Source organism: Clytia hemisphaerica, unplaced genomic scaffold (genome assembly GCF_902728285.1).
Source record: "Clytia hemisphaerica strain Z4C2 unplaced genomic scaffold, Clytia hemisphaerica genome assembly, whole genome shotgun sequence".
Taxonomy (NCBI): Eukaryota; Metazoa; Cnidaria; class Hydrozoa; order Leptothecata; family Clytiidae; genus Clytia; species Clytia hemisphaerica.
Window position 1 is genome coordinate 452,841 of NW_027103651.1, and position 13,022 is coordinate 465,862.

At 39.8% G+C, this 13,022-nt stretch overlaps 2 protein-coding genes across 2 annotated transcripts in view; one reads left to right on the forward strand and one right to left on the reverse strand.

Moving 5' to 3' along the window:
* LOC136803132 (uncharacterized) overlaps positions 1–9,630 on the reverse strand; it is a 50,907-nt gene extending 41,277 nt beyond the window's left edge. Inside the window, exon 1 of the mRNA XM_067059882.1 lies at positions 9,390–9,630. Within this exon, the coding sequence (XP_066915983.1) occupies positions 9,390–9,463 (74 nt within the window). The 5' untranslated portion in view covers positions 9,464–9,630. The remainder of the gene's footprint in view (positions 1–9,389) is intronic.
* A 293-nt stretch (positions 9,631–9,923) lies between these two features.
* Positions 9,924–10,568, forward strand: LOC136803133 (synaptotagmin-4-like). Its single transcript, XM_067059883.1, has one exon. The coding sequence runs from the start codon at positions 9,924–9,926 to the stop codon at positions 10,566–10,568; it is 645 nt and encodes a 214-aa protein (XP_066915984.1).
* The last annotated feature ends 2,454 nt before the right edge of the window (positions 10,569–13,022 follow it).

Genomic DNA, 13,022 nt, shown 5'->3' on the forward strand with positions numbered 1-13,022 from the left:
TCAGCATAATTATAACAATAGGCAGACACTGTCTGATATGATACTTATGTAAATAAAAACCTTTAATACACGTTTTTTTGTAAGAACAAACTATTTAAGAACAAGTTGAGAACATTTTAAGGCTTTGTGGACTCAAAACACCCGATTTCTTAGGAAAATGGACAAAAATGCTCAAGAAATGGTGAAAATAAGAATATGTTTTTTGGCTTAAAACTAATGGGTAATACTAAAATACGCAACCAGCCACAATCAGCCACAACCAGCCACAACCAGCCACAATCAGCCACAACCAGCCACAACCAGCCACAATCAGCCACAACCAGCCACAACCAGCCACAATCAGCCACAACCAGCCACAATCAGCCACAACCAGCCACAATCAGCCACAACCAGCCACAACCAGCCACAATCAGCCACAACCAGCCACAATCAGCCACAACCAGCCACAACCAGCCACAATCAGCCACAACCAGCCACAACCACCCAGAAAAAGGTACAACCACCCAGGAAAAAAGGTACAACCAGCCACAACCACCCAGAAAAAGGTACAATCAGCCAGAAAAAAGGTACAATCAGCCACAACCACCCACAACCACCCAGAAAAAGGTACAACCACCCAGGAAAAAAGGTACAACCAGCCACAACCACCCAGAAAAAGGTACAATCAGCCAGAAAAATGGTACAATCAGCCACAACCACCCACAACCACCCAGAAAAGGTACAACCACCCAGGAAAAAAGGTACAACCAGCCACAACCACCCAGAAAAAGGTACAATCAGCCAGAAAAAAGGTACAATCAGCCACAGCCACCCACAACCACCCAGAAAAAGGTACAACCACCCAGGAAAAAAGGTACAACCAGCCACAACCACCCAGAAAAAGGTACAATCAGCCAGAAAAATGGTACAATCAGCCACAACCACCCACAACCACCCAGAAAAAGGTACAACCACCCAGGAAAAAAGGTACAACCAGCCACAACCACCCAGAAAAAGGTACAACCGCCCAGAAAAAGGTACAATCAGCCAGAAAAATGGTACAATCAGCCACAACCACCCACAACCACCCAGAAAAAGGTACAACCACCCAGGTAAAAAGGTACAACCAGCCACAACCACCCAGAAAAAGGTACAATCAGCCAGAAAAAAGGTACAATCAGCCACAACCACCCACAACCACCCAGAAAAAGGTACAATCAGCCAGAAAAATGGTACAATCAGCCACAACCACCCACAACCACCCAGAAAAAGGTACAACCACCCAGGAAAAAGGTACAACCAGCCACAACCACCCAGAAAAAGGTACAATCAGCCAGAAAAATGGTACAATCAGCCACAACCACCCACAACCACCCAGAAAAAGGTACAACCACCCAGGAAAAAAGGTACAACCAGCCACAACCACCCAGAAAAAGGTACAACCACCCAGAAAAAGGTACAATCAGCCAGAAAAATGTACAATCAGCCACAACCACCCACAACCACCCAGAAAAAGGTACAACCACCCAGGAAAAAAGGTACAACCAGCCACAACCACCCAGAAAAAGGTACAATCAGCCAGAAAAAAGGTATAATCAGTCACAACCACCCACAACCACCCAGAAAAAGGTATAACCAGCCAGAAAAGGTACAACCAGCCAGAAAAAAGGTACAATCAGCCACAACCACCCAGAAAAAGGTACAACCAGCCAGAAAAAAGGTACAATCAGCCACAACCACCCAGAAAAAGGTACAACCACCCAGAAAAAGGTACAACCATCCAGGAAAAAAGGTACAACCAGCCACAACCACCCAGAAAAAGATACAATCAGCCAGAAAAAAGGTACAGCCACCCAGGAAAAAAGGTACAACCACCCAGAAAAAAATACAACCACCCAGAAAAACGTACAACCACCCAAGAAAAGGTACAACCAGCCAGGAAAAAACGTACAACCAGCCACAACCACCCAGAAAAAGGTACAATCAGCCAGAAAAAAGGTACAATCAGCCACAACCACCCACAACCACCCAGAAAAAGATACAACCACCCAGGAAAAAAGGTACAACCAGCCACAACCACCCAGAAAAAGGTACAACCACCCAGAAAAAGGTACAACCACCCAGGAAAAGGTACAACCACCCAGGAAAAAAGGTACAACTAGCCACAACCACCCAGAAAAAGGTACAACCACCCAGAAAAAGGTACAACCACCCAGAAAAAAGGTACAATCAGCCACAACCACCCAGAAAATGGTACAACCACCCAGGAAAAGGTACAACCACCCAGGAAAAAAGGTACAACCACCCGCAACCCAAATTTAAAGACTCATACCACAACATTTTTCAAATCAACAACCCTTTTCCTTTATATTTGATTTCAAAGGTTGAGAAAGTTCCATATTCAGCCCTCAAAGATTTCATCTTGAATTTCCTAACTGTTTTGTTAAGACACCAGGCATATGACTGGCTCATTTTAAATAATTTGTACATACCCCTTTGCCCTAAAGGTTGGTGCATGTTAGTAGACTTGGGTGTTGATTGTGAGAAGTTGTTGGTTTTGTTTGACTTTGTTTTTGGTCAACTCCAGATCAGAAATTTCGTCCAGGAGACTTCCCTCATGCTGGAGTTGACCTTCTGTCTATCCTTATTAATAGTTGAAGTAAGTTTCTCTCGCTTTAGGTTTTGTTGTCCTGCATGTTTTGTTACAACCCGTTATCTCCCTAGTTTTCATCATTTTATCATGTTATCATTTTGATCATTTTCAAAAAGAAAATATATTTGTTATCCTTTTGCTTTCTTCTGTTAACCTATTGTTTTTTTGTTAAGCCTTTATTTAACAATCAAGGTTATGGTTATGTCAAAGTTGATTCAAGTTTTTAACAATTTCACCATTGTTTAAATTCAATAAAGAAGGTAGAAAATGAACAGGAAAAAAATTTAAGATTTTTCCTACTTGATCAAAAACCGTACCTTCTGAAACTTTGTACTGCGCCGATTTCAAATATGTTTTCAGATTGTTTATACCTTTCTGGGATCAGAAGCCATTTTTTGAAGAATACAGAAGCCATTTTTGCTCAATGAAGGATATGAAAAACCTGAAAAGAAAACACTTTTGAGCGAGCTCAGTTCTTCTCAACGAGGTATTACTTGTAGGTGTATTTTTTCCCTTCAAGAAAAATGTATTGAAGTTTGCAAACTGTCAATTTTTCGAAATAGACTTTAGTTCAAATATTAAGGGAAGTAATTTTTGTGGAAGTCATTTTTTAATGACTTTAGAAAATAGTATCGATTATCATTTATAGTAATGTTTTATTTCAGTACTAGTGTTATATCTCACTTTTATTTCTATTTGTGGAAATTTTTATGTGATATTCTAACAATTGCATCTTTACATTTTCATACAGAAAAGAAAAAAATACCTTTTTTGGCAAATAGATATTGTATTCATTACAGAACCTTTTGATATAATAAAAATATGAGGTCTATGAGGGCTGAATATGGAACTTTCTAAACCTTTGAAATAAAAGATCAAGGAAAAGGGTTGATTTGAAAAATGTTACAGTATAAGTCTTTCAATTTGGGTTGTGGGTGGTTGTACCTTTTCTTGGGTGGTTGTACCTTTTTCTGGGTGGTTGTACCTTTTCTTGGGTGGTTGTACCTTTTTTTAGGTGGTTGTACCTTTTTCTGGGTGGTTGTGCCTGGTTGTACCTTTTTTCCTGGGTGGCTGTACCTTTTTCTGGGTGGTTGTACCTTTTTCTAGGTGGTTGTTGCTGATTGTGCCTTTTTCTGGCTGGTTGTACCTTTTTCTGGGTGGTTGTGGCTGGTTGTACCTTTTTCTGGGTGGTTGTGGGTGGTTGTGGCTGATTGTACCTTTTTTCTGGCAGATTGTACCTTTTTCTGGGTGGTTGTGGCTGGTTGTACCTTTTTTCCTGGGTGGTTGTACCTTTTTTCCTGGGTGGTTGTACCTTTTTCTGGGTGGTTGTACCTTTTTCTGGGTGGTTGTGGCTGGTTGTACCTTTTTTCCTGGCTGGTTGTACCTTTTCTTGGGTGGTTTGTACCTTTTTCTGGGTGGTTGTCCCTTTTCTTGGGTGGTTGTACCTTTTTCTGGGTGGTTGTACCTTTTTCTGGGTGGTTGTGGCTGGTTGTACCTTTTTCCTGGGTGGTTGTACCTTTTTCTGGGTGGTTGTGGGTGGTTTTGGCTGATTGTACCTTTTTTCTGGCTGATTGTACCTTTTTCTGGGTGGTTGTGGCTGGTTGTACCTTTTTTCCTGGGTGGTTGTACCTTTTTCTGGGTGGTTGTGGGTGGTTGTGGCTGATTGTACGTTTTTTCTGGCTGATTGTACCTTTTTCTGGGTGGTTGTGGCTGGTTGTACCTTTTTTTCCTGGGTGGTTGTACCTTTTTCTGGGTGGTTGTGGGTGGTTGTGGCTGATTGTACCTTTTTTCTGGCTGATTTTACCTTTTTCTGGGTGGTTGTGGCTGATTGTGGCTGGTTGTACCTTTTTTCCTGGGTGGTTGTGGGTGGTTGTGGCTGATTGTACGTTTTTTCTGGCTGATTGTACCTTTTTCTGGGTGGTTGTGGCTGGTTGTACCTTTTTTCCTGGGTGGTTGTACCTTTTTCTGGGTGGTTGTACCTTTTTCTGGGTGGTTGTGGCTGGTTGTACCTTTTTTCCTGGGTGGTTGTACCTTTTTCTGGGTGGTTGTACCTTTTTCTGTGGTTGTTTGGCTGGTTGTACCTTTTTTCCTGGCTGGTTGTACCTTTTTCTTGGTGGTTTGTACCTTTTTCTGGGTGGTTGTCCCTTTTCTTGGGTGGTTGTACCTTTTTCTGGGTGGTTGTACCTTTTTCTGGGTGGTTGTGGCTGGTTGTACCTTTTTTCCTGGGTGGTTGTACCTTTTTCTGGGTGGTTTTGGGTGGTTTTGGCTGATTGTACCTTTTTTCTGGCTGATTGTACCTTTTTCTGGGTGGTTGTGGCTGGTTGTACCTATTTTCCGGGGTGGTTGTACCTTTTTCTGGGTGGTTGTGAGTGGTTGTGGCTGATTGTACCTTTTTTCTGGCTGATTGTACCTTTTCTGGGTGGTTGTGGGCTGGTTGTACCTTTTTTCCTGGTGGTTGTACCTTTTTTCTGGGTGTTGTGGGTGGTTTTGGCTGATTGTACCTTTTTTCTGGCTGATTGTACCTTTTCTGGGTGGTTGTGGCTGGTTGTACCTTTTTTCCTGGGTGGTTGTACCTTTTTCTGGGTGGTTGTACCTTTTTTCTGGGTGTTGGTGGCTGGTTGTACCTTTTTCCTGGGTGGTTGTACCTTTTTCTGGGTGGTTGTACCTTTTTCTGGGTGGTTGTGGCTGGTTGTACCTTTATTCCTGGCTGGTTGTACCTTTTCTTGGGTGGTTTGTACCTTTTTCTGGGTGGTTGTCCCTTTTCTTGGGTGGTTGTACCTTTTTCTGGGTGGTTGTGAGTGGTTGTGGCTGATTGTACCTTTTTTCTGGCTGATTGTACCTTTTCTGGGTGATTGTGGCTGGTTGTACCTTTTTTCCTGGGTGGTTGTACCTTTTTCTGGGTGGTTGTGGGTGGTTGGCTGATTGGTACCTTTTTTCTGGCTGATTGTACCTTTTCTGGGTGGTTGTGGCTGTTTGTACCTTTTTTCCGGTGGTTGGTACTTTACTTTTTCTGGGTGGTTGTGGGTGGTTGTGGCTGATTGTACGTTTTTTCTGGCTGATTGTACCTTTTTCTGGGTGGTTGTGGCTGGTTGTACCTTTTTTCCTGGGTGGTTGTACCTTTTTCTGGGTGGTTGTGGGTGGTTGTGGCTGATTGTACCTTTTTTCTGGCTGATTTTACCTTTTTCTGGGTGGTTGTGGCTGGTTGTGGCTGATTGTGGCTGGTTGTACCTTTTTTCCTGGGTGGTTGTGGTGGTTGTGGCTGATTGTACGTTTTTTCTGGCTGATTGTACCTTTTTCTGGGTGGGGTTGTGGCTGGTTGTACCTTTTTTCCTGGGTGGTTGTACCTTTTTCTGGGTGGTTGTGGTGGTTGTGTGGCTGATTGTAACCTTTTTTCTGGCTGATTGTACCTTTTTCTGGGTGGTTGTGGCTGGTTGTACCTTTTTTCCTGGGTGGTTGTACCTTTTTCTGGGTGGTTGTGGCTGATTGTGGCTGGTTGTGGCGGGTGTGGCTGATTGTGGCTGGTTGTGGCTGGTTGTGGATGATTGTGGCTGGTTGTGGCTGGTTGTGGCTGATTGTGGCTGGTTGTGGCTGGTTGTGGCTGATTGTGGCTGGTTGTGGCTGGTTGTGGCTGGTTTTGGCTGATTGTGGCTGGTTGTGGCTGGTTGTGGCTGGTTGCGTATTTTAGTATTACCCAAAACTAATAAAGTTAAAGGGACATAACAGTACTTGCGAAATTTGTAAACAAACTATGCAGCGGATACAAAATCAAAACAAATGTCACATGTCAAAATAAAAAATCAAACCTAATATGGCTAATTTTTATTGTTCAATTGTTTTACAAGTTTGTTTTTGACACGTGATTTTAATTGTTCTCTTTAATGACACGTGGTTCGCGCAATGTTTACATTTTACTACTGTAATGTCCCTTTAAGAACATCCGAAGGCTTCAAAATTCTGGATGTTCTTATAAAAAAAGTGTATTAAAATGTATTGGTTAAAAATGGACGGCCTAAAATCATTATTTTTAAGGTTATTTCTAGACTGGAGTCGTTTATAATGCATGTAATACTAATAATAAACACAATAATGATACGGAACTTAGTTTGTATAAACGACTGGAAGAATCCGGTGTTCCAGCCTTATAGATACCGGGCCTAGCTACGCAGAAACTTGCGTAGCGAGAAAACAATTTATCAAGCAACAACAAACTCTCAAAATAAAATCAACTCAAATGAAAAACTTTTTTAACACACAAATCCACACACATTTTATTTTCAAGAATTTTTTTGAGCGGGAAAAAATTTTAATTGCGATATTGACACTTTTTTTTTGTTTGGAGTTAGTGCACAAAGGTTTCTAGACGACTAAAATTTACTTTTTGCTTTATTTCTAATATGTCTGAATTAGTCGTCTAGCTTGCTAGACTAGGTTATTTCTGATTTTGAGGCCCTGATTACTCTTATTTCGTTCTGAGGTTTTGGCTTAATTTCAGCATCATATACTTATAAACTGTTTTTAAGAAGCATCAACTTCTTTTTCGTTATTTCATTAGGTTTATAAACTTCTTTGCACCACCCAACAACTTTTACAACTAATTTCTTGATGTCTAACCCCTGTAATAGACGATATCAGCTTTCGATAAATGCAATGCATTCTGGTTTCTCGGGACTCTCAAAGGAATTATAATAGATCAATTATAATAGATTATAATTCCTTTGAGAGTCCCTAGAAACCAGAATGCATTGCATTTATCCAAAGCCGATATCGTCTATTAAGGCAATGTAGAATGACTCCATGTCACACAACACTTTTTATAAGAACAAGCTGGAGTTCTTTTGTGTTTATATCGGAGAAAACATTTTAAACGACTTGAAACCTTCTGATTTTTAATAAAATCTTATTAAGAGTAATTGTGCAAAATTTTAGGGTCATATCAGGTCCTATGACTTTATTGTGAAACATGACATAAAACCCAGCTAAATTCGCTTTAACTTTAAGTTTTAAAGTACTGATAACTTCTAAACTATTTATTCAATCATTTTCTAATTATGACACTTGATAGGTATTAACAATGTAAATTTGAAAAAAACAAAAAAAATGAAAATGATGACTTCATCGAATTTTGAAAATTTTACTCATCTTCAGCAGAAATTTCAAGAAAAAGTCTTCATGGAAAATACAAAACAGGAAATTATGTTTAAGGGTAGCCTTTATCTTTCAGAATCTGAATATCTTTATTTAGTGCGACTGTGATTGACATTTTGGTAAACCATATATTTGAGGTTTTTTCCAACAGGTGGAAATTTTGTGATGACGTCATCACTTTTTAAATGACGTCATCATTTTTTCCTGGAAATTTGTGTCATGATGGAACATCTGTACCAAATTTCATGGCCATAGCTCTTCTAGATCAAAAATAATCGAGGGTGGTAAATTCTAACCCCTTGGGGATATAAAAATAAAAAAAGCTTTGGGTTTTGTCTAGTATGTAGGAGGAAGTCTACACACATAATGGCTGGAATGAATTTTCTCACACTTTGAAACAATTTGGGGGAAAAACATCAAAAGGTCTAAACAACAACCATCTAAAACTTAAGGGAATATAGGGGAGATAGGCGGGCCCTCGAAGCGTCTTAATTAAACACTCAAGTATAGGAATTATTGCTCTAAAAAGGCAACTTTCTTCATTTAGAAGCTCGACAAAAGAGCTAAAATGTTGTTAAAAAGATTTAAAAAAAAAGTTATTTCTAGTTTTCGTGTGTTGATATTAACGATCAGTTATCTAAAGAAAGTTGTTTTTACATCTTTCCCACGCCTTTTTAACAGATATTTGATGAAACAGTCAAATGTGTAATAATAAGTTGCACGTTTCGAGAAACGCTTGTAAGAATTCGAGAAAAATTTGAAATGAAGTGTGTCATTTCTTCCGCTATGAATCTGAACATATATGATCTTAACTTGAATGAAATTTAAATCTTTAAGATTTAAAAGTCCACGAGGGTAATAAACTATGAAGGGATAAGAATGAAACTTTTTCAGTTTTAATAGAAAACTGATTAAAATATTTCCACAGAAAATTAGAAAACCAGCAAAAACAACGAGTGGTTATTATAAAATATCTTCAAAACCTTTGCCAATTTTTGCCTAAAGTCTCATTAACAAAAAAGTCGATGTAACCAATATGAAACCTTCCCTTTTTAGCGAATAGCTAGTTTATGTGTTTTTCTGCGACGGAGATGATCAGCTTCTTCTTTGTCTAGATCCTGATCGACTAAAAACGACGTAACTCAAAACGGGACAAAACTGCGGGTTGTTCCAAACGGGGGGGGGGGGGCAAATGGACGGTACAGTATGTGCCACCCTTCTTAAGGGTACATTTTTTGGATTTCCAATGTCGGAAAAATCAAAAAATCAATTTTCAGTCCCACTAAGGGTCGGAAAAATAGGAAAATTTCAACTTTTTACCCCCTGAAAGATCAAAATTTGGTCAAAATTGGTCAAATTTGTTCCGCTAAGGGTCGTAAAATTCTCAAATTTTTTCTTTGTTTTCTCCTTTTTAGTCCCGGTAAGGGTCCAAGGTTCGAAAGTCGGGCGGCATCCCCCGTCAGCTCGCAACCCTAGTACCCCCCGGAGGTTCCTTTCAGTCACTCCGCCATCCTCAAAAGCTGAAATACAAAAATATTATAAGGAGCGCTAACTATCACTAACTAGCGTTAAATAAAATTGGGTTTTGACGAAAGAATGCAAAATAACATACCTTTCATTGTATAGTTCACTATTTCTACCCCTATTCATTCTTTTTTCTTTGCTTTCAGCATGGATCTTGGTCATTCTGACAGTGTTCAGCACATTGTTGATCGTGATTGGTTGTTTCTTTCTGGTAGTCCTAATCAAATATCGAATCAAGCAACGGAAGTACGATCAAGTATCGGGGTACGCCAGTTCTAAAAAGAAGAAATACGTGCCCGGTAAAACAGCCGCTTATTTTAACGGTAGTTTTAGTGATACAGTTCCGCTTACTTACCCGACCACACTACAAGCCGGAACTCCCGTTCTTTTCCCACCTTTCAAAAAGAAACACAGTTACAGCTCCGTCGGCAATCACAGTTTCTCACCTAAAACACGGACAGTAAAATATCCGGGAACGCCGTCGTCGCATACCTTAAACCGATGCGCGAGTTTTGATGATCAGTTATTCCGAAAATCCTTTTCGTTGAAATCGTCCGATTTTAAAGTGAAAGATAGTCCGTTAGCACGTGACGATGATAGTAGAGTTAGTAGCCGAAACAGCATGGGTGGTGGCAGCGAGCTTACAGAAACATTGCGTGCAGGCTACACGTCAATAGATAGCCCAAGGGATGGCTATGGCTCCCCACCTGATCCCGTCCGCATCCCAATCAATAACGAGACGTATTACTCACACTCGGAATTTTTCTCAGACGACGATAATTCATCATTACATCCATCCAGTTGTCCGGAAACCGAAAATGTTGTGAGTTATGACCAAGAAACGGATTATAAAAACTTGAGTAAACAACCTTCAACCAACGGTCCTGCTTTTTTAAGCTTTCAGTTACAATACAATTCCAAGGTTCCTGAGTTAATGGTTACTGTTAAGAATGCATTCGATCTGCAACCCAAGGTGGATGTGACGTCAGATAATGTGAACAGCTATGTCAATTTATGTTTGGTACCAGAAGATTTCCTTTGGAAGCGAACCAGAGTTGTTGAGAATGATACAGATCCAGAATTTAACGAAACTTTTCGCATCAGAGATGTTTTGTATCATAAATTACGTGAATATACATTGTGCTTATTTGTCATGGACACACATCCATTGTTGGGGGAACGTCCGATAGGTAAAGTTTTATATCCCTTGTCCGAACTTCGAGCTGAGCAAGCAGTCGATGTCTGTCAAGAGTTAACACCACCTTAAAATGAACGGCGAATGGACAATTACTCAAATCAGGATCATGTTTAGTGGAGCTCTTTTTCCCAAGGACTAATCAACAAACAAAACGACCTCGGGTTTACGCTTGTTTTTGACTCAAAATATTACGACATGAATATTGATTCCCGATAAAACCAGTGTCAAGATGATCACGTGAACTCAAAAATGACGTAATCAGGGTGTGTTCGAAACGTATGTAATAAAGTCAACAAAAGTGAAAATTGACAAAAAAGTTCAGGGTTTAAATTCTGAATTAGACTTCCAAGCTTCTCCTATAAAGCGGAAATGAAGATATTGTGGTAGTCGTTGGTTTTTTACCTAACGCTTGTAACATATTAAAATTTTTCGTGGTAGAATTATTAGTTGGTTTCTTTAGTGTTGGATTTTTCAGTTTTAATTTTAAACCTGGATCAACAGAGATTCAAAAATACTTTTCGCTATATGAACACTGTAGGACTTAGAGAAAAATCCTGGATGTTTTCCGCAATTTTTATAGCCGAATAAGATAAATGATTTTTAAAATGGATAATCAGATGGTTTTTCTTTTTTATTGTCCTGAGCAAAAGCTGAAAATATTTTTGTATAACTATTTATCAAAGTCGAGGTATTTAAGTTACAAGTTTTTGACTTTTAGTAAGAGAACAATAGAATTTCAAGGTAAGGAATGTTTAAGAACCCACTCAAATTGGTTTCTGTATATCTCAAACCATCTGATTATCCCTTTAAAATGCATTTAAAATGGTTTCACTCTAATAGGAAGTATACCCATTGAGTTTCAAACCAAAAGGGCTAAAGGCGAGACTCCTGGATGGGAAATGAAACCACTGATTTCCCATTCAGAGCGTCCACGCGTAATTTTTACACAAACGCCGGATTGAAACGCCGGATTGAAACTAAAATGTATCGTGATTTCAAAAAGTGTAGTCCTTCAAAACAAAGAAGTCGCTAGATATAATCCGTTGTCGTGATTACGGCGCGTTCTATGCGCGTTTTGGATGGGAAATAAGTAGCTTCAATTTCTCTTGCCTTCGGGCTTGAAACTCGATTGAAAATGAGTATACTTGTTTCATAATTGGTTAACGAATCACTCACACCGTACGTCTCAGTAACTCTTTCTGATCATTCTTTTTCGTTAAGCATATCACCATGCAAATTATCATTTTTCATTTTCAATCATTTTTCTTTTGTATCTACTTTCTAGAAAACAAAAAATATAGAAAAATAATTTTGAGTTCAAAATCAGATTTTAAAAATGTCTCATCAAGGAAGTGGGGTTTTCTTATAAAAAAACCGTACATCTCCTGTTGGAGAAGGTCCAATTCTGTTTCAAGGAGTTTGAAACGTGGTGGAATTTCGTATGGGTTTGCAACATTTTGTCATATGAAACCGGAATTCCACGGAGATCTCCAGATGGATTCACACTCAAAGTTGTCTTCAATTCCAGGTTCTCACAATAATTTTAGTACGAATTCTAAGTGTGATTTAAAAAAAGGTTGGATTTCCTCAACAGGGACATTTAGTTTTCCTGGGAAATAGACTCAAAATCGACCATACGTCTGGCCCAAAATTAGACTTTTGAAATTGAATCCTTACAGTGCAGAGGAAATTTTCAAGGCAAAATATGGTCAAATTTTCCATACCCTTAGAGTCCATTTTTCTCATTTTTGCTGATTTCGACCCTTAGAGCGCACTTTGGGCCCGGGGGGGGGGGGACTAGGGCAAGATGGGTTACGGGGATGCTCCGCTGGTCAGGGTACCTTTTCTAACCTCCATGAGTCCCAGGTAGGGTCGCAAAAACACCAAAATAGAAAATTCAGTCCCTCGTAGGGTCCCTTTTTTTGGAACATTTTGGAATTTCAGTCCCATTCAGGGTCAATTTTTTCGCAAATTTCGAGTCCCACGTAGGGTCCATTTTTCGAACCTCAGCGGAGCACCCCCGTCGGTCGACAAGGGTAGTACCCCCCCGGGACTTTGGGAAGCTCGGAAAATATACCCTTAAGGTACGTCATTTACCTTGAGTGCCCCCCCCCCGGGCTCAAACTAGAAAAGTGAAGTTTTTAGATCCGTAAATACGACGACGAATCTAGAGGTTGTTTTTTTTTCCGCCCAGCTGGCACACAACGTTGTTTTAACGTTTATCTAACGTTCACAACGTCCATATAACGTTAGATGAACTCTGAAACAACGTTATGTGCATGGTACATTTTTGAAATATTTGATTTTCAATCCAGCAACAGAAACTACGCGCATCACGCGTATTTTGATTGAAATAAGCGCCTTCATTTCCAATCCAAGATTATTGCTTCTAGCCTCTTCGAGTCTTCTAATTCAATGGTTTCACCCCCGGGGGAGAAGGGTTCAGGGAAATAGAGGTACTGCTATGTACCACCCTTAAAGGTACCATTTTTGGGCCTTCAAAGTCCCTCTAAGGGTCGTAAA